At 42.1% G+C, this 21,505-nt stretch overlaps 1 protein-coding gene across 3 annotated transcripts in view; it reads left to right on the top strand.

Annotated features, from left to right (window-relative positions):
• Positions 1 to 21,487, top strand: part of Raly (RALY heterogeneous nuclear ribonucleoprotein) — a 71,006-nt gene extending 49,519 nt beyond the window's left edge. The window contains exons 2-9 of one of the 3 annotated variants that reach the window (XM_050150748.1): positions 10,481 to 10,745; positions 12,773 to 12,845; positions 13,011 to 13,058; positions 15,022 to 15,188; positions 18,476 to 18,589; positions 18,741 to 18,997; positions 20,121 to 20,169; positions 21,178 to 21,487. In XM_050150748.1, coding sequence (XP_050006705.1) covers positions 10,490 to 10,745; positions 12,773 to 12,845; positions 13,011 to 13,058; positions 15,022 to 15,188; positions 18,476 to 18,589; positions 18,741 to 18,997; positions 20,121 to 20,165 — 960 coding nt within the window. In that variant the 5' untranslated portion in view covers positions 10,481 to 10,489 and the 3' untranslated portion in view covers positions 20,166 to 20,169; positions 21,178 to 21,487. The remainder of the gene's footprint in view (positions 1 to 10,480; positions 10,746 to 12,772; positions 12,846 to 13,010; positions 13,059 to 15,021; positions 15,189 to 18,475; positions 18,590 to 18,740; positions 18,998 to 20,120; positions 20,170 to 21,177) is intronic. The other 2 variants (XM_050150750.1, XM_050150749.1) reach the window with 2 other exon arrangements.
• Positions 21,488 to 21,505: the final 18 nt, after the last annotated feature.

Here is a 21,505-nt window from a genome sequence, read left to right as displayed (position 1 = left end):
GAGTGACTCCCTAGTCAGGTCCCCTTGAATGAGGGTGACAAGTCAAAGAACAAATAGCAGCAGATAGAGACAATATCAAATTGGGTACTCAAAGATCTGGCTGGACTTTCAGCCTTTCTTTCCCATTGTAGGTAGTTTTATATTGTGGGATAAATGGTAGCATTACCTCTGTTGGGAATGTTTTACCTTCTAGCTATTCTCAAAGTAAAGTAGCTTTGCTTGGGGGTTGTTTCATTGTGTTCTTTCTCTTTGTTACAGCAGAAGTAAGAGGACCAACTTATCTCCATTTAAGGGGCTGTGGAGGACACTTTGATATAAACATCCTTGGGTCTGAAACAGCAAGGAAACCCTGATTGCAGGACTAGCTTCTTAGTGAGCACAAGTGGCACATAGCAGTTTACAGTATACAGTAGATTGTATGAGGTCGTATGAACATTACTGGTAAAGCCAGGATCATTCTTGTGGATGAAGAAATCGCCGAGAATGATCTCATGGAGAAGGAAGAAACATATATGATCAGACAAGCTGCAATCTTCTCACTCTAATCATGCCAATTGCTGTGACTCTTAGACTCAGTTGCTTGTTAGTTTTTGATTTTCTTTCTTTGTGGTACAGGGGAGAGAACCCAGGACTTATGCATGCACACTAATAAACAAGTACTCTACTACTGAGCTACATCCCCAGCCAGAGACTCAGTTTTTTAATCTGCAGAGTGAAGAGAATATTTATGCTAATTTCTTAGGTTGGTCATGATCCCGAGGAATCACTTGTATAAAGCTTCCACATATTTTGGTTAAAGTCTATGTATTGTGTACTCCCTCAAGACAAGAGTAAGTATGCATCTTTCAAGGGACTAGGAGACAGTAACAGATGTTCTCCCATTTCAGACATTTTCCAGCCCTACTCTGTATATGTATTTACAAAAGCAGGTGCGGGAGGATAAGTTTGAAAGATGATTCCAGATATTGTTCCCACAGTTTAGTTTCTTGCCACCACCCAGTGGTGATTCATCTTAGACCACCATGGTAGATCTTTCTCTCATGTTTCTCCTCTTGTCTGGTACCCCAAACTTTTGCTTAGGCTACTTCTGAGGCAGTGGACTTTTACCAAGGCACATCTGCTTTGTGACCATGAAGGTATCCCGTGTTTGAGTCTAGTTACCAGACTAATTACCAGATGAATAAACACATAGCTTATTTGCTAGTATTTGGTCTATAATTAGCTTAGAATTTGGATTTTTAGTGATTACTAGATGGATAGGTAGGGTTGTGGGTGACTTCTTAGTAACTTAAGTCAGTTTTAGAGATTGTTAAGATAGTTTACCTACCCATCATTTGTTGCATTTCCCCATAATTGTTAAGGAGCATGTTTCATAGATTCTAAGCTTCCATCCAAAGCCACAGTCAAAAGTCTAATTTGTGTATAAGATAACAGGAGAGGTGGGATACACACTTGGACCATGGTGTGGAGTGAGTGTGACTGAAGCCTTCTGTTTCTGCTTTACATGTCCCTTCAGGGCCTTCTACATTTCACTGACAACAGTGAAATGGGAGCGAACTAGGGCCGTATGGCACAAGTGAGTGAGGGTGGCCTATGCAAAGCCTGGAATCCCTTCTTATGCTGTGACAGTTTGACAGGCATGCAGAGGAGACACTGTTGTTGTTCGTAGGTACTGTAGTAGGAGCTGTGGGCTGCGTTTCTGCTGCCCCAGCTCCTGGTCGCCTGGCTAGCTTTACCCGAAATAACAACATACAAACTGTATTCATTTAAACACTGCTTGGCCCACTGGCTCTAGCCTTTTACGGGCTAATTCTCATATTTTGCCTAACCCATTTTTAGTAATCTGTGTAGCACCAGCTTACTGGAAAGGATTCAGCATATCTGACCTGGCAGCTTGCTTTATGGCCTCTGCCCGGGAGAGGGGAGCATGGCTTCTGAGCTCACTTCCTCTTCCTCCCAGCATTGTTCTGTTTACTCCTCCCACCTATGTTTTAACCTATGAGGGCCAAGCAGTTTCTTTATTATAATTAACCAATGACCTTCCTCCATCAAGGTACTAGCTAGACACTAAGACAAGAGTTAAGAGAATTATATAGGCCTTCTATTCTCTTACTCTCTGATTAAATAATATTGCGTTGGGAGACACAGGTAAAAACCATCAGAACTGGACTGTGGAGCACCGAGAGTGTTCGACTGGATTAATCTGTTTTCATGGGACATTGGGTTATCCGAAGTGTTAGTTTCTGTCACTGTGACAAAATAGATGAATAAATCATAATAATAATAATAAATCAGTTAAGTGAGGGTTTGTTTGGGCACACAGTTTCAACTCATGTTTGGTTCTTCGTTTCTGGGTCTGGTAAAGCAGAATGTCTTGGTAGAGGGCATGGTAAAGCAAAGTACTCATCTTAAGGTGGCCAGATGCAGAGAGACAGAAAAGAGCTAGAGATGAGTGAGATACATGCTTCAGAGACGTGTTGTGATGACGTACAGCTCCAGCCAGGTGCTGCCTCCTTACAGCCGTTTCTGCCATGAGGTCATCAGTGGGTGGGTTAATCCTTGATAGACTGACTGTCATCTTCATAGTATAGTTATTAAAAAATAGTGCTTCTAGTTGGGGAATAAGACTTCAGTATATGAATCTTTGGGGCTGTTGGTATCCAAACCATAACATTCTGTTTGTTTCTTTGTGCTTTTTGTTGTTTTGTTTTGTTTCTTTTTCTTTTTTCCTAGGCAGGATTTCTCTGTGTTTCCCTGGCTGTCCTGGAATTCACTTAGCCCAGAACTCACTTTGTAGACTGGGTTGGCATTGAACTCACAGAGATCAACCTGACTCTGCCTCCTGAGTACTGTGATTAAAGGCGTGCATTGCCACTGCCACCCAGCCACATTACCAGTCCCTAACCTACCATTAGACTGATACACCCCCCACTCCCCCCCACCTATTTATTTATTTATTAATTATTTTTGAGGCAGGATCTCCATGTAGCCCTGAGTGTCTTAGACCTTGCTGTATACACTAGATAATAGAGGAACAGAACTTGTAGAATGAATCTATATATGTAGAAAGGGGATTTATTAGAATGCCTAATTCAACAATGGCTGCCTATGAACAGAAGGTCCAGGAATCTAGTAGTTCAGTCCAAGAGACTGGATGTCTCAGCTGGTCCCCAGTATACACTAGAATTCCAAAGAAGTAGGCTCTAATGCCAGTGAAGGAATGGACTTGCCCACAAAAGTGAGAGCAAGCAGGCAAAGAGAAAGTGAGCTTCCTTCCGTGTTATTTATATAGGCAGCCAGCAGAAGACGTGGCACAGATTAAAAGTGAATCTTCCTACCTCAAAAAATTCAGATTAGAAATGGGTCTTCCCACTTCAGATGGTTTAGTTAAGAAAATTCTCTCATGGGTGTGCCCAACCACTTGGACTTAGTTAATTCCAGATATAGTCAAGTTAACAACCAAAAATAACCATCATATTGGGCTAGCCTTGAACTCACAGAGATCAGCCTTCCTCTGCCTCCAGAGTGCTGGAATTGTCTATCACTATGCCTGACTTTAATTTTTTAAATTTTAAACACTTTAAAAACATAATTTATTTTTATTTTATGTTCATTGGTGTTTTGCCTCTATGTATTTCTGTGTCAGAAACCCTGAAACTGGAGTTGCAGACAGATATGCACTCCCATGTGGGTGCTGGGAATTGGATTTGGGTCTTCCAGAAGAGCAGTCAGTATTCTTTAACTGCTGAGCCATCTCTCTAGCCCCCTAGCTTCGATTTTCTTAAAAATTACATTTATTCACTTATTTAGTCAGTCTGTGGGTGCACATTTGGAGTTTAGAGGACAGCATTTGAGAACTGATTCCCTTCCTCTGCTGTAAATGTCCTGTGGATCTAACAAACTCAGGTCTTCAGGCTTGGTGGCAAGTGCCATTACGAGCTGAGCCACATCACTGGTCCCCTGGGTACTATCTGGCCATAGCAGAATAGTTTAAATCTGCTCAGTAGTTGAGGATTCTGAGGCCTAGCAAGTGTGATGGAGAGGGACATGAGCAAGCTCATAAATTGACAGGACTATATTTGGAACCCAGTCCTTCTACCTGACTCTGAAATTTGGGCTGTTTTTTGCTATTTCATCATGTTTTGTCTTTGTTTTGAGGAAAAACAAAACTAACAACAATAATAAAAACTAGGTGCCCAAAATGGCTTTTTTAATTTTTATTTTTTGAGACAGGGTCTTAACCATGTAACCCTGGATGCCCTGAAACTCACTGTTTGATCAGGCTGGCCTTGACTTACTGAAATATACCTGCTTTGGTCTTTTAAGTGGTGGTATTAAAAGCCCATGCCACCATGGCGAAAGAGGGCTTCTTGACAACCAAGAGAGCAGTCTCTACTTGGTTTCAGCAAGGCCAGTACAGGAAACACTCCAAAATGGTTTTTGAATGTGAGGTATAGAAGCTGGGTAGTAGCCAGGGGGTGGTGGTGCACACTTTTAATCCCAGCACAGAGGCAGGCAGATCTGAGTTTGAGGCCAGCCTGGTCTGGTCTACAGAGTGAGTTCCAGAACATCGAGGACTAAACAGAGAAATCCTGTCTTGAAAAACTAAATAAGTTAATTAACTAATAAAAAAGAATTTGGGCAGTAATAGAAATATGTAAATTCTATATCTTTTACTTATTTTATTATGGGGGATGAAGACAGGGTTTCTCTGTAGCTTTGGAGCTTGTCCTGGAACTCACTCTGTAGACCAAGATGGCCTCGCACTGACAGAGATTCACCTGTCTCTGCCTCCCGAGTGCTGGGATTAAAGGCGTGCACCACCATTGCCCAGCTTGATATCTTTTCAAAATGTACTAAAGATACAACAGAGCACTTTCAAATTGATTAGCCTACTTGGTTACTACACAGATCTGAAAAGATAATCAGGGAGATGCTTTCTGTTTTCAGAAAAAGAATATTAACAAATTTTTTTTTTGTAGAAATCACATGACTTGTCAGGTCACATGAACATCTGAGCCAAAGTGGAGCCTTATGGATCTGTAGCCAGTTCAGCTTGCACTTCCATACTTTTAGAAGCCTTCTGTGGTTGGCTAGATGAGAGCTGAAGTTTCTCATGGGAGTGGAAATTGTCAGTGCTACTTGGGAAATTAGTTCTGTCTGGCCAGTAATGATCATTTGGGCAGTGTTAATGAGGGGGGGCCTGATGAGTTTAATGAGATTAATAGATGTTCTGTCATCCATGGGTGCCTGGTAACCAGGATCTCTGGGCTAAAGGAGTCCCTAGACACTGACCCATCTAATTGCTTAGCTTTCTCCAGAGATAGTTTTAGTTTCCTATCACTGACAGCTATTTACCAGCTTGCTGCCCTAGAGTTATCTCAGGGCAAAGGCAGGAAAATGAAGCCAGAAGTAACCCAGCATGACTGGCTAAAACTGACTAAGCAGCATCGGGCAACAAGACCAAGAGTAGCAGCTCCTCCTTAGAGGAACAGGTTCAGTCCTGGGCAGGTTTAAACACTAGGCTTAATTTAATCTGAGATTAGGATTGAAGCCTAATGAGGTAGTCGTGGCTGAATCAGAGTCAGGTTTACAGATAATCTGTAGAATGTCAGGTCCCCTCACTAGCTGCTTGACCTTACATAAATCATATAACTTCAAAAAACTGCAGTCTTTAAAAGGGGTTGGGGGGATGACTAGCAATATTATTTTAGTCCTTTTGTGATTCTATGACAAAAATGGTTACTTTATGAACAATAAATTTATTTCTTTAAGTTCTAGAGTTCAAAATGAAGGTATCTGGTAAGTGTGCTTGGTTCCAGGGCAAGTCTTTTTGTTCTAGTCTTACATTGTGGAGAGGGAAAGGCAGTTCTCAGGAGGTTCTTTATATTATAAAGATACTAAAACCCATTTATGCAGAGTTGGCTCTCATGCCCTAATAACCTTCTAAAGACTCCATTGTCGCCTGTCCTTAGATAACTCTGGTGTTATCTGGGTGCTTTAGAAAGAAAGTTGCTATTAATGATAAAGATAACCATTTCTGGAGAAAGCTAAGCAGTTTGCCCATAAGTTCTACTGCCTCTGTGGCTCAGCTGCTCTTGGTTACCAGGCAGTGAGGGATGGACAGAAGGCTGTTGATCTATCTCTTAAACTCTTAAAATTAGATTTCAACATAGAATTTGAAGGAAGAATGAGATTCTAAATGCCTCACAGACAGACATCTATGGCATTCACAAAAGTCCTATGCAACTTGAAGAACTGTACAAGGGGGGGAGAAAAAAGGGGGATTGGTGTGTGTGTGTGTTTGACTCAGATGAATATTCTTGCCCTAGAAACTATTACCTCAAGAATTTTTCCACACACAATCTGGCCCCTGTAGATGCCTGCTTTTTTGTTTTGTTTTTCAGTCAGACAGACCTGAATCCAGTTGTGGCTTTGTTTTATTAACTAATTACTTTGTCTCATTTTCCTATTTAAAAAAAACAAATCTTATGTGAAGGTTAAATGGGAAGAGATGTATGGAGCACTGGTCCTCAGAATCAGAGGCTCTTTTTACTGCAGTGAATTTGGGTAGATTCTCAGTTACCAAAAATTTAGGAGTTGTCCATACTTTTTAGGTATGTTTGCAAAGCTCTTTTTTTTCCCCCTAGTGTTGGCTTTTGTGTTCTAGAACATAGTTTCTGCCTGAAATGTTTGAACTTGGGAAAATGGTCGATTTTTTTTGCCAAATTTTTTTTCTTACTAACTTGGAGAAGCTGGCCCATCCCTTTGAGCTGTAATTGCATTTCAAAGCTTTTGTTCCTGGTGGGATTTAATTAGTAAGACTCCAGCTTTTAAGCAGTTGTTTGTCTAGCAAGTGAAAGTGAAGACAGTGGCCTAGGAGGCAGTCCCTCTAGTTTTCCTCCAGCATAGCAGTGTTTTTGAGATGCTGTCTTTGTTTTCTGTTCCATGCTGTCCTGAATGCCCATCTCACTTAAAGGAAAAATAGAATACAAAAATCCTGATCTTGTGGGGTATGATAGCCCATCCCTGTAATTTTAGCACTTGGGAAGTGGAAGTAGGGGGAAGACTTTAAGGCCAGCTTGAGCTATATGAGACTTTGTCTTTAAAGAGAGAGGTGGGGGAGAGGGGCTTGGAGGGATCGAGTGGGAGAGAGGATATCAAAGGGCCAGGGCAAAAAAAAAAAAAAGACAACAACAACAAAAACACCTAGACTTAGAGCTAGAGGACATCCCAAACCCAGGCTGTTCTGTGGTATCTGGCCAGGTTCTTCTCCATTATTTTATTTTATTGCCACAGTAAGAACATAAAAACAAAGTTCCAGCTAATCTATCATTACAGATTTCTCTAATAACACATGTGGTTGTTGTAAGACCTCTGCCCTCCCCATGCCCACTACCTACCTCTCCTCAGTTGTATTGTTATTAAAAAAAAAATCTTGGAGTTTTTGGTACTTTGATTTTAGTCACAGTTTATAAGCAAGGTTTGCCTGGCAGTAGGGAATACTTTATCAAATGAGATAGTTTTTGCTGAAATGGATATTGATACTTTTAGGATTCCTACTCTGAGACACGTTAATCTTGATGTGGTGGCACAAGCTGGTGATCCCAGCACTTGAGAAGCAGGAGGGTCTGGAGTTTGTCATCATCCATGGCTATATAACCAGTTCAAAACCAGCCTTAGTTACATGTTACTTTGTCTTTTTTAAAAGATCAGAGGAATAAAGGGGGAAATATAAAATAGGGCTATTTATTAAGTTGGGGGTTGTTGGTTTGTGAGGGTGGGTGTTTGGACCAGACCAGCAAACCAGGCCTGAAAGCTAGGCCGTATGGCATACACCTCTGTGATACGATTCAAGTGTTCTACAACTCCCTAGACATGTATCTGTCCTTGGGCTTAGGGAGTCTACAGAATAGCATATAGCCTACATGCCAAAGTATCCTGCAATACTTAAAATTCAGCTGGGAGCATATAGATTGAGAGTTTGAGATTTGGGTACCAGAACATGTTCATTTAGCAGCCACATGCATGTTCTGTGTCCTTTCTACAGAGCAGAACAAGGCGACACAGTTGACTCTTGATTCGTGGTATCCTAAGAATGTACTCCAGTCTGCTCATGACTCTCGTTTAGAGTGGTCCCACTAGCAGTGGTGTTAATAGAATAGACAGATTTGTAGGTTGTACTAATATTTGATCTTGTAAAATCCTCCACAATTTGCAAGGTTCTTTTATATTTATTGTCCCAAGGCTCAAGTAAGTTGAGAAAAGATTGGCAGAGCCAACCCTGAAAGACTTCTCCAGTAAACCAGTGAGTGCTGATCTCTCCACAGTGCTACACAAGGGTGCACAGTGAATGCTCCCTGCTCACAGCATGTTAGACACTCCTAACAGTCTTTGTCAGGTAAACGGCAGAGCCAGCAGCCATTGCATCTGAACTCTATCATCTCTGCCTTCCCTCTTTTCTCCGTCCACACTCTAGGCCTGGCTGGCTTCCTCCTGCCAAACAAAGTGGCATCTCTGCATAATTTTGAGCAGGATCAGTCACCTAGTGTCATGTAGGCAGCTTATAGTTTCTTTTTATTTGTGGAGGGACACAGAATTAACCTTTGAATGACTTACCATCCAGGTAGGAGGATTGTTGTAACTGAAAGATGGGGACCATTAAACATTTCCTATTGCTTATGGAGAGTGTATTTGGTGTGTTCATGGGTATCTCCTTGTGTCCTTCAGTGATTTGTAAATGTTGGTGTAAAAGTAAACTTAGTAATGAGCCAAGTCAGTTCTAAAGCTCATACCAGCCTCTTCCTCAGTCGCAGCAAGATAAGCTTTGAGACCTTGCTTTAAGATCGTACAGAAAGATTACACATTTCTTCAGCTTAAAGTCTTAATTTTCTGGGGAAAAAAGCCCCCCGAACCCCCCAGTATTAGGTAGAATAAACAGGCAGGCTGGTGAAAGTTTTTATACATTTTGATTGGAGACTATTTAGTACCTTTTGAAACTGCCCTAGAAGATGAGATTGGAGTTACACACAGAACACAGGGCCAGTAAGTACAAATGCCAACACGAAGCCACCTACTTTGCCTTCTGGAATTAACATCTCTTGGTGCTTATGCCAAGGTGCAGTTGTTCTGCAGAGGGGCTCTGTGGGGTACAGATTTTTCCCCCCTTTTAAAGACCAAGTCTAATTAGCTGGCCTGAATTTACTGTGTAGACCAGGTTGGCCTTGAACTCACCTGCCTCTGCCTCCTGAGTGCTAGGATTAAAGGCAACAGGTCTTAGATTTTAAAAAGTCAAGTATAGGGGTATGCACTTGTAATACAAGTGCTAGAAGAAGCAGAGGTAGGCTTACTGGCTAGCGAGGTCAGCCTACTCAGTGAAGATTAAAAAACAGTCTCACAAAACAAAACAAACAAGTAGGCAGATTGTACCTGAGGCATGATAATTCAGTTTGTTTACTGACCTGCATATAGACACACGTACAAGAGGAGTTGCAAACTCATTTATAAACTGAACTGATTTTGAATCAGTATAAAGTGAATAACTAATAAATTAAATTACTAAAGACCATTCTCAGGTAAATTTGTTATCTTAACTATTTAAATTGGCTTTAACTCTAGGAGGCAGTGATGAAACTGACAGAAATGGGCTTTAAAAGTGTTTAAATGCCTCTTATTAGCAAGTTAACAATCTTAAAAAAAAAGCTGAGTCTCAGTTTCTGGTAAAATAATCTATATATTCATCCACAAGTTTTTGGGATCAATCACCCTTAGCCTACAGTAAGTGCACCTTTTGTAGAGTGGCTGGCACAATAAAGACTTTATTGGCTGGGTTAGTAAAGATGAGGTGTTCATCTAGATCAGACTAAGCAATTTTTATAATAGGGGACTTCAAAAATTTCTTGAAATAGCTTGTGTCCTCTTTGTTATGGCTCTGCATTGAAGGAACAGAAATGCGTAGAAAAATACTAAATTTAGTTTTTAAACGGGGTAACATTTGTGATAAATATTTTAAAAGATACAGGGTTTAAGAAAAATGGAGTCAGGGCTGGAAAGATGGCCCAGCTGGCTGTCTGTTCTTCCAGAGGACCCGGATTCTACCCCCAGCACTCACATGGTGGCTCGCAGCTCTCTGTAACTTCTAGTTTCCTGCTGAAAAACACCCAATGCTAATTAAAAGGAGTCAAGAGACTGGTTAAAGCCAGCCTTGCTGTTGACTAGCATTATGAACTTCCAGTGTTGGTTTTTCCCATGTGAGTACCAAATAAGGGAACATTGTAAGCCATCTAGTATAAGACTAGCAGCCAGTAAGTGGCAACTATTGATAATGTAACAAGAAAACAGGCTGCAGGGACGGGGGGATTCTCATAGGGATGAGAATGTGAGCAAGGCAAGGAACAATCCAGGTTAGTCACATATGGGCCACGAACATTCCCCGAGCCTAGCCTGGGAGCCCAGTTTCACATTGGCATTATCTTTTCAGGTGGATACCATGTCCTTGAAGATTCAGACCAGCAATGTAACCAACAAGAATGACCCCAAGTCCATCAACTCTCGGGTCTTCATTGGAAACCTAAACACGGCTGTGGTAAAGAAGTCAGATGTGGAAACCATCTTTTCCAAGTATGGCCGTGTGGCTGGCTGTTCTGTGCACAAAGGCTATGCTTTTGTCCAGTATGCAAATGAGCGCCATGCCCGGGCAGCTGTGCTGGGAGAGAATGGACGGGTGCTGGCTGGACAGACTCTGGGTAAGTTAACCTCTGCTGTCCTCTATGTAGCTACTGTCTGGGATTTTATAAGTTATATTTGTAATTCTTAAATGAGTGCCTATAAGGGATTATTAGAGGGGCCCCTTTTCTCCTGTCTTTGCTTTCCCAGTGAGTCTTTTTTAAAAATTATTTGTGTTTCTGGGTATGATGGCATGTGCCTTTAATCCCAACATTTGGAAGGCAGAGGCAAGTGGATTTCTGAGTTTAGGGCCAGCCTGCTCTATAGAGTGAGTTCCAGGGCAACCAGGCCTACACAGGGGGATCCTGTCTCAAAATAAATGAATGAATGAATGAATAAGGCTTGTATACACTTACACATAAATATGTATATCATGGCTCCTGTGTAGAGAGATGTCAGAGGACAGCTTTTGTGGAATTGGTTCTCTGTTCTCACCTTCATGCTGGTTCTTAGGATCAGACTCAGGCCATCAGGCTTACTAGACAAAACCTTTCTCCCTGTTCTTCATAGCCTCTTTGTTTCCCCTTAAATTTTTTTTTTCATACAGTATATTTTGAATATTCCCCAACTCCTCCCAGACTTTGTTTTTTCCCAAACAGGGTTTCTCTGTAGCTTTGGAGTCTATCCTGGAACTTGCTCTGTAGACCAGGTTGGCCTCAAACTCAGAGATCTCTAGCCTCTGCCTCCTAAGTGCTGGGATTAAAGGTGTGTGCCACCACCGCCCGGCTTCCTCCCAGATCATACTCACCCATCTAATTTTCGTTTTGTTTTTTTCCTCCTGGGCAGGGGCCTGCCCTGGTATGTGATAAACACACTGGAGCAAACTAATTTTGCAAATTCTTTTGCTGGCAGATATCAGTTGCAAATAACCTCTTGTTTAGGAGTAAGGATACTTTGTTCAATTAACCCCTTTAAGTGCTACAACCTGGTTGGGCTCGAACCTGTGTAGGTCCTGTGTGTGCTGCCACAGCAGTTCAGATGCGCACTAGTCCTGTTGTGTCTGGAAGACACTGTGTCTTTCCACCTCCTCTTCTGCCTAGATCAGTGTGCCTTGAGGGGAGTGGTTTGATGAAGACATCCTATTTAGAACTCACATTGTTCAGTCCTGGGTGTCTGTTAATTCCTGTCTATTGTAAGAAGCAGCTTCTCAGATGTGGGTTGAGCAGTGCACTCACTGATCTACCGTCATAACTTCTTAATAACAAGCTTTATGGGTCCAGTTAAAAGCAAAAAGGAACAAAATGATCTGGTATATCCTGTTACCCCATTATATAGAAGATAGGGGTTAGAATCCTTTCTAAAAGCTGTGAGGAGCTGTGAACACAAGGACTAAAGGGAAGCCTTGTGCTCTTGGCATTACTGATTACATACATATGAAGTGACTGTTGTCTACCTCAGTGTTTTTATGTGTGTATGTGTGCATGTGTGCTTGCTTGCTTGCTCACATACTTTGTATAGGGTATATCTATATGTATGTATTAGTGAATATGAGATGTGCAGATGTGATTAAATGTGTAGAGAATGTGAGCACATAGTTTTACATGTATATGTATAATGTGTGTGAGAATATTTGTGAGTGTGGAAGCAGATGTGCTTATTTTTTTATTGAATATTTCTTATAGGCTAAGCACTATGGTAGGCATAAAGATGTTTAGTGTAATACCCATGAGTATTCATTGGCTTCTTTGCCTTTAAGCAGCCTGATTATACTTGAATATAAGGGTTATCTATGTATATGACTTTCTTACCTGGATATGTATATAATATGTGAGGGTGTGTATGTGTTCATATATATCTGATTTTTATGCATATACTTGAAATATGTATTGAAGACTTATGTATGTATTAGAATATATATATGACTATACAACCAGGCATATCTCTATGATGTCCTAGTATTCTTCTAATGTTTGAAAATGAAGTGAAGACCTTTAGATACCTCAGCTCCATGTGTGCATTGTGTGAATACATGGAGGCACCATGACGATGTGTGTGGGCACACTGCTGTCACGTCAGCATTCCAACTCTGCTTCTTCCCTCCACACAGACATCAACATGGCCGGAGAGCCCAAGCCCAATAGACCCAAGGGGCTAAAGAGAGCAGCAACTGCCATATACAGGTGAGGCTCTATGGTTTTTTTGTCTGTATTGGTTGGGTTCCTCTTTTCACAGAGGGTGTAAATGCTGATAGTGACAGTGTGCTGAGTTTAGAATTTAGGAAGACATTTGGAGATGAGGACCTATGGAGAAGTGGGCTGAGTGGCCATCTCCCTTTGTTTTCCCAGTGGCTACAGCTTTGACTATGATTACTATCAAGACTACTTCTATGCCAGGTGAGCAGGGAAGGGGCGTGTCTAGGCATTAAATAGCCAAACTGGAAGGGTCTTAAGAGATTGCTGGTGTAGCTCACAGAGTCCTGATTGGGAACTGAAGCACAGAAGTGTGAATGGGTCTTTGCTTCAGGATGCTTCACAAATCGGGGACAGAGCTTGGACCAGAGCACTTATGTCTGACTGTCTTGCCTCTTTCTAGTACGTTAGTTTTTCTAGTCCTATAGTGTAGGGGAGTAGAGTATAGCTTAAGGATGAACACAGCTGGCTAGCTGGGGAGCAAAAACAGTCACAGTGCCTTCACAGGTAGTTCTTGAGCCCTTAAACTCTGTTCAGTCTCACCCAGCCAAAATGAAAGCTTGATCTGACACTTAAGACTAAGAGGCCCCAGTTATTTGGAGGCCTGAATTAGTCCCTGATGGGTTGTGATCTGCCTTCTATCCCCAGTCAGTCCTACCTAGACTTCAACCTTGTGAAGTCTATTCCAGAGGCCTCAGCCACATTTGTTGAGAACAGTTTTAAGAACTCATTATCCTTCTACATCTGCCTGTTGAGTACAGGGATTATAAGACTAACCACAATGCCAGCTCCTGGTCATATGCTTGACTAGAGGTTGTGGTAAAGATTAAATCAAAATCACTCCTTCCTTCTCCAGACATTCCAAGAAAAACACCTTTTCTGAACCATTGTCTGCTGTGTGTGTTTCAGGAAATAGTGTGGTACAGTGGAAAGTCTCATAACTGGAAGTCAGGAGAATTGCATGCTGATCTCAGCCATGTCAGTGAATGGGTTGTCTATCTTCCAAATTCTCCTACTACTAGCCAGTGAGATAGGCTTACACCAAATGATCTCTCAGGACTCCTGAAGCTCGTGGGATTCACTGGTTCAGTGATTTCTGACCAAGGTCAAAGCCATCACCTCCCCATGTGGTCAGGGATTGGTTCATTCCCAGAGACTGACCCCTAGCTGTTACTCTTTGAACAAGAGCACCAAAAAATGGAGCCTTGAGTTTCTTAGTGATGGCGTGTATTATGACTCCAAAAAGTAGTTACAGAGTATATCCCTGACACGGCTGTGGTTCCTTTCAGAGCTGAGGTTAAAGCAGATGTGGTGGGACAATTCTCCTACTCAGCCTTCAGTTCTGTCTCATTTTCAGGAAGAGAATCCCTTCTGGAGAGGACCAGGTTATATGCTAGAGTAACAGCAGATAGCCTGGGAGCTTTGAGTCTAATTTAGTACCCACCCTTTAAATACTGTGGAGTGCTTGACCTATATCTCTGAAGTATAAAAGGCGTTGAAGTGGTCCAAAAGAAAAAAAGGGTTTTAGCGGGGCGGTGGTGACACACGCCTTTAATCCCAGCACTTGGGAGGCAGAGGCAGGCAGATCTCTGTGAGTTCGAGGCAAGATCCAGGACAGCCAGGACTGATACACAGAGAAACCCCAGTCTCGGGGTCCGGGGTGGGGAGAAAAAAGGGGCTTAGAGTCTGAGGCCATGGTTGAGTGTGTATCCAGCTTTTGTCTGTCATTGTCATACTTTCTCAAATGTTTTAAATCAGGTTCTCATGCTCTACCCTTACTGCACGCTCAGGTAGACAGTGAACTTGGACAGCCCTCATTAAGTAGATGGGAAAACCAAGGTTCAGGGGTTGGCCACCTGTTTTCAAACCTGTTTCCAGGTGGGGATTTAGGCTGTTTTGACATTTACAGACTGATCAAAGGTTGGGGGTGGTGGTTATCTAAGTAGAAGGTAGGTCTGGATGTCATTCTCTTGAGATTGGGAATCCATACTGCTCCTGGCCTGACTGGGGATAAGGTGGAAATAAAGAAAGCCCTTTTCATACCAGGGCTCACTGAAAGCAGACACTTCTTTCTGGCCCTTTCAGGTTAGACGGGTAAAGCTAGTGTTATAGTGCCTCCTGGTGGTCACAGGCCATGCTGCAGCCTCTGTTTTATTTGCCTTTGCAGGCTGTTTGATTATCGAGGCCGCCTTTCTCCAGTGCCTGTGCCCAGAGCAGTTCCGGTGAAGCGACCTCGTGTCACGGTTCCTTTGGTTCGCCGTGTCAAAACTACAATACCTGTCAAGCTCTTTGCCCGTTCCACAGCCATCACTACTGGCTCAGCCAAGATCAAGTGTGAGTGATACCTTCCTTCCTTCCTCTCTCTCTTTCTCTCTTTCATTTTTATTTTATTTTATTTTGAGACAGGGTCTCACTGTGTATCTCTGGTTGGCCTGGAACTTACCATATAAACCAGACTGACCTAAAACTCATAGAAATTCGTCTACCTCTGCCTCCTGGGTGCTGGGGAATTAAAGACGTGTTCCACCGCATCCTGGTGACATCTGTCAGTCTTTCTAGATTGTTGGATCTTGAACCCCTTTGGTTGTATACCAGATATCCTGCATATCAGATATTTACATTACAGTTCATAACAATAGCAGAATTACAGTTAAGAAGCAGCAATGAAATAAGTTTATGGTTCAGGTTTACTATAACATGAGGAACTATATTAAAGGGTTACAGCATTAGGAAGGTTGAGAAGCACTGCTCTAAATGGTTTGGGTTTTATCACTAAAATGATAGAATCAGATTTTTAGCAATTGATTTTTAAAATTTTAAACTTTTTGTTTCTTTTTGTTTTTCAAGACAGGGTTTCTCTGTGTCACAGTCCTGGCTGTCCTGGCACTCACTCTGTAGACCTGACTGGCCTCGAACTCACAGAGATCTGCCTGCTTCTGCCTCCAAGTGCTGGGATTAAAAGCATGCTCCACCATTGGCGGGCTAATCTTTGTTTTTATTTTATGTGTATGGGTGTATTCCTGCATGTGTACCTCTGCACCATGTATATGCAGTGCCTGTGGAGGCTAGAAGAAGGTGATGGATCCTCTGGGACTGAACAGTTGTTACAGACAGTTTTGAGCTGTCATGTAGGTGCTAGGGATCAAACTCAGTCTTCTGCGAGGGTAACCAGTGCTCTTAGCCAGTGAGCCATCTCTCTAGCCTTTAGAATCATACTTAATTAACATTGATAAATAAAGGAGTAAATCTACAGTTGAAGTTACTCTTAACAATTATGTGTTTGGATGCATTTCTTAAAAAAGAAAGAAAGAAAAAGTCCAGCGCTGTGGTGTGACACCCACTGAGGCAATAGCATTCTGGTCTTTGTATACTGCAGTCAAGCACTCAGGAAATCTAATTGCAATAGGCTTTTTAGTTGTTGTTTTTTCCAAGATAGTGTTGGAGTCTGTCCTGGAACTTGCTCTGTAGACCAGGCTAGCCTCAAACTCCTCACAGAGATCCACCTGCCTCTACTTCCTGAGTGCTGGGATTAAAGGCGTGTGCCACCACCTAGCACAGCCCCACCCAATAACACACCTGATGACACATGATTACTTCACTGCAGACCTACATTGTTTTTCTTTTTGAGATAGGATCTCATGATTTAAACCAGGTTACTTTAGAACTCAAAATCCTCCTGCCTTAGTCTCTGAAATGCTGGGATTGCAGATGCGCAGCACACATGGCCCAGACTACAGGCAAGCTTTATTAAAACATAAATAAAATATCAGTCTATTTCCCCCTTTATCTAAAATCATAAAAAAATAAGACTATATCTATAATATAAGAGCTATATACAATAAGTACAATAACTATATACAATATATACAGGCAGTAAATACATCAACAATGCCTAGTTCCTTTGCATTTGACAAATTCAGAGAAAATAATCCATATCCTATCTTGGTGAGTTCAAAGTCTCATACCTAATTTTACTATCATAACTTGTATTACCATTCAAAGCTATCTTTTGCTATCTCTCAACCTTAAATACTTTACATTTCTTTAGTGAATTTCTTTTCTGAGTCCCGTAAGCAGTGAAAACTATAACTGTCTAGTTTTCAACTACCTCAGAGACCCAAGAAGTATAATAATAACTGTGTAAGCAGGAAGTGCGAGTGACTTCTGAAAAATGTGAGGTATGGCTGGCTGCAATCAGGACAGCATAATGTCAGCAGTTGAGGCAAGGGCACTTTCTTGCCCAGTGGCTTACTTTTGTTACAAACAAAGCAAACTCCATGTGGAGTTTCTTCCATGCCCATCATCTTCTCTGAAGTAGATTGGTGCCACCAGGAGCAGATATGTCTCATTTTCATTTAAAAAAAAAAAAAACAGTGTCATTCTAAAAAAATTAAATGCCATATTCTGTAGATCTCTGAAGTGTTTGAAGATAACCTGTCTATTTAAAATATAGCTCTGTTTGACCTTGAAAACATATTTAATGTGACAAGTTCAATTGTAATAGGTGACTAATTACTAACCTGTATTTCCTTATTATCCTAAACAGTTGGTAATAATACTTTCAAGGATTAGAAGTTTGAACTACATTGTTAAATGAGCTGTATAGGTATAGTACCTTGAAAAAGATTAGAAATGTATGTACAGTCTGTTTTAACAAAATTAATCTCAAATTTCTATCAATATATAAAATTTGTGTACAGTATACGAAAGTCCAATTCTATGTAAAACTTTTAAAACTAGTAGTTGCTTTTTAAAAGTAGATTCATAATCTACTTTTATATCTCTATCATCCTTTTTTTCAGAGTTGATTCAATAATCTACCCTTTTATCCTATCATATCTATATCCTTTTTTCTTTGCAACGCAAAAACCTTAAATCAAATTTCCTTTGTTTAGCTTTTTTCCTGACCATTACCAATAACAACTTGCAACCCCCCACACCCCAACCCCCCAAAATGACAAATATCCATAACCCATTGAATGTCCAAAACCTCCCACCCTACATCTTTGGAATGTGGGTGTCGTATTCTTAAATATACTTTCATTCCTATACTGTGGGATAATGCTTTTGTACACTGTAAAGATTTGTCATTCATATTAATTTAATAAAGCGCTGATTGGACCATAGCCAGGCAGGAAGTATAGGTGGGGCTAGCAAACTAGGACAATTCTGGGAAGAGAAAAGGCAGAGAGTCAGTCACCAACCAGACACAGAGGAAGCAAGATGAGAATGGCACATGGCTAAACATAGACAAGAATTATAGGTTAATATATCATAAGAGCTAGTTAGTAATAAGCCTGAACAATAGGCCAAACAGTTTATTATTTAATATAAGCCTCTGTGTGTTTATTTGGGACTGAATAGCTGTGGGACTGTGCAGGACAGAAACTAACATCTATATACTATTCATCTGTAATCCCTATAGGATTGGGAGGTCTAGGCCAGGTTCATATGTATAGATTGGTCACCCCTGGAGATAGCCTTTTGATTCTCTCAAGAAGAGATCTTTTCCCTTGGCAGGAAAAGACCCAAAAGAGAATGGCCTCCCTAGTTGACAGAATGAAGCTGGGTTTTGTTTGCATCACCCCTAAGTGATAACCCTGTCTCCTCTCTACTTTCAGTAAAGAGCAGCGAGCTACAGACCATCAAAACAGAACTGACACAGATCAAGTCTAACATCGATGCCCTATTGGGTCGCTTGGAACAGATTGCTGAGGAACAAAAGGCCAACCCAGGTCAGTCTTTGGGAAGATAGTATGCCCAAGGGTTAGGAACTTGAAGTTCCAGGGCCCTGAGACCTGCTGTATAGTGACTAGCTTTCACTGAGGTGTGCTGAGTAGCTGCTCTAGCTGATTAGTTCCTTTTCCACTTCTTTTATCCTTCAAGATGGCAAGAAGAAGGGCGACGGCAGCAGTGGTGGAGGAGGTGGCAGCAGCAGCAGTGGAGGCAGCAGTGGCAATGCTGGTGGTAGCGGCGGCAGCAGTGGCAATGCTGGTGGTGGCAGTGGCAGCTGCAGTAGCAGCAGCCGGCCACCAGCCCCCCAAGACGACACAGCTTCTGAGGCAGGCACACCCCAAGGAGAAGTCCAAACTCGAGATGATGGTGATGAGGAGGGACTGCTAACACATAGTGAGGAAGAACTGGTAAGGGCCTGGCTAGCTGTGTGACTTGGAAGGGCTGGGGCTGTTCCCCCTGTGAGCTCCTTCCTTTTTACTTTTCAGAGTGTCAGTCCTATGAGGAGTAGGGATGAGTTATGAGTGAGCAGTGTATCGTTCACTGAGCTGCCGGTTAGAAGTCCCACTATATACTGGGGCAGGCCTCAGCAAAGCCCAGGGTCCAATCTGTCTTCTACTCTACGTGTATTGAAGAGAATTGGGCCTAAAAATTGCACACAGCCTCGCAGGGAGGAAAGCCATAGGAAGACAGGAATTTTAATTTCACATGAGAATTTTCTAGTAAGCTATTGCCTTTCAAGCATCTAGCAGGCTGTCTCTTAAAGGAATGAGCTCCTGTATATACTGGAAGTATTCAGAGTGAGGTTAGGAGCCATGAGAGTGGGCCTAAATTGTGCGAAAAGGTACAATTCTTTTCAACATTCAGGATGCCTGTTGCAGTGTGTTTGCTGCTTATTTAGTGAACACTGAATTGAATATCACACTTTGTAACTTAACAACCTTAACAATAGTCTTGAACTACACATTACATTAGAATGGCCACATTCACCCTGAAGAAGCTAAAGCTCAGAGTTACCAGGTATCTTGCTCAGAACCTTAAAGCAAGTAAGAGCAAACCCTGTCTGTCCTGAAGCCTAAACACTTGACTGGGTCTGGAGCTTTCTTTAATCACTGCTGGCTTACAGCACGAGGATGGTCTTGTGGTGGACACAATCCTCCTTACATCCCTCATTTCCTTTTTCTTTAAGCCTAGCTTGGTGCTATATCTTACTATCTTAGGCATAGTGCTCTCAGTGAAAGCTCTAAAAGACTAAAAAGTACTCCAAAGGTGAGCTATGTGGCTTTAAACTAAACATGGTCTTTCCATGCATAGAAATGTGTCCGTTACACCAGCAAATCCCATGGTTTCTTCCCTTTCCTGTGCAATTGTCAAATGACCCTCTCAGAATACTAAGCCAGATTTTTGCTGGTTTTTAGTTGGATCTCCCTTCAAATGGTTCTCCAGGTAGTGCTCTGACCCACAGAACTTTCCTGGACAGAAAGCTCAGGCTTGGGACCTGCAGTGAATGATGTCTTGTCTTTTTCCTCTCAGGAGCACAGCCAGGACACAGATGCAGAAGATGGGGCTTTGCAGTAAGCAGGTATGGGGTGCCCAAGAAGGAAATTAACGAAGTGGAGGCTGTAATTTTTTTCCTGTTGTGGGTCTAGAGAATCATACTGTGCCAAGGTTGAAGGTCCTTAGATGCAGCCTTACTCCTGTAGCCAGCATATCAGGGTCACTCATGAAGTGTGTTCCCTTGGGAGCAGGATGACAGTGGAGGAAAACTGCGGACTAGGGGTGGTAGAAAAATACTGTGCAGCAGCTTAGTGTGCGTATTACTGGGGGAGAAGTATTCCATAGAGAGAACAGACAGCCTTCTGTTATTGGCCAGTCTTCATGGTGCAGTACGGACAAGAGTTGCCTGTTCTGTAGTCCAGCTCTGAAGACTAGGGAAAAGGTGCCATTCATTTTCAGAGGGGGGGGGGTGACTGAATTATCTCATGGACCCTGGTTAGTTCAGCTTGATTCTGTTAATGGGAGATGTCCTGTAAGCCTGTATGACAGGAGCTGTTAGTTTATCTGATCTCCTCCTCTACCCTGCAAGATTAGAATTGTGTGTATATCATAGAAGTGGAAATGCAGGTGTTGAATGGTAAAATATCAGCATGTCTCTTGAAATTTGGAGCTTAAATTTGAATTCAGTAACATGCAACCCCAAAGTTTCCACTCTGGCCACTGTTTTCCTGTTCTGCCCTACTCTAGAGGAGGTCTATAAGTGACAGAGACCTTGATAAGTCACATGTTTGTAATACAGGATCTCTACCATAAGAGCTTCCAGATTAGTTCAGAAAACTCCTTGTGTAGGTCTTTCCTCTTTGAACTTGATGAATTTCTTTTTACCCAGAATGTTGTTTATTATATCCTGTGGTATTAAGGCTCAGGTGGGGAGATAGCTCTGGGCAGGTTGAGCCTTTCTCATGATTAATTATATGGTCAGAAAATTGGGCAAGGTGCAAATATAGCTCTGCAGATAGTTCACCCCTTTTCTTTACTAATGTGATTAAAGAGTTTCTGTCTCTCAGCCTTAGTTTCTTCTTTGCCTTGACAGGAGAAATGGCCACCAGCAGAAGAGCATCACTGTCTCAGGCCTCAGGACAGGCACCCATCTCTGGATGCCAGTTTGTAGCGGGTACCAGAGGAAAGCTGACACTAGGCACTCCTCTCCCCATGCATCCCAGCCAGTGAGTGCTACATCCTTTGCAAGTGGAGTTACTGGCCTACCCCTGACCCCATGCACTCTTCCTGTCTGCACTGCCTGGGCCAAGGGGCAGAACACATTCTGCCCATTTTCCCCAGGGCATTCCCAGGCTTGGGGTTTTTCTATAGGTTTGAAAGTAGGGGGGGTTGGGATGGGTGGGTGGGGGACCTGAGAATAA

Source organism: Alexandromys fortis, unplaced genomic scaffold (assembly GCF_014885135.2).
Source record: "Alexandromys fortis isolate MF-2015 unplaced genomic scaffold, M_Fortis_MF-2015_v1.1 scaffold_27, whole genome shotgun sequence".
Taxonomy (NCBI): domain Eukaryota; kingdom Metazoa; phylum Chordata; class Mammalia; order Rodentia; family Cricetidae; genus Alexandromys; species Alexandromys fortis.
This window is presented reverse-complemented; position numbering and strand designations above follow the sequence as displayed.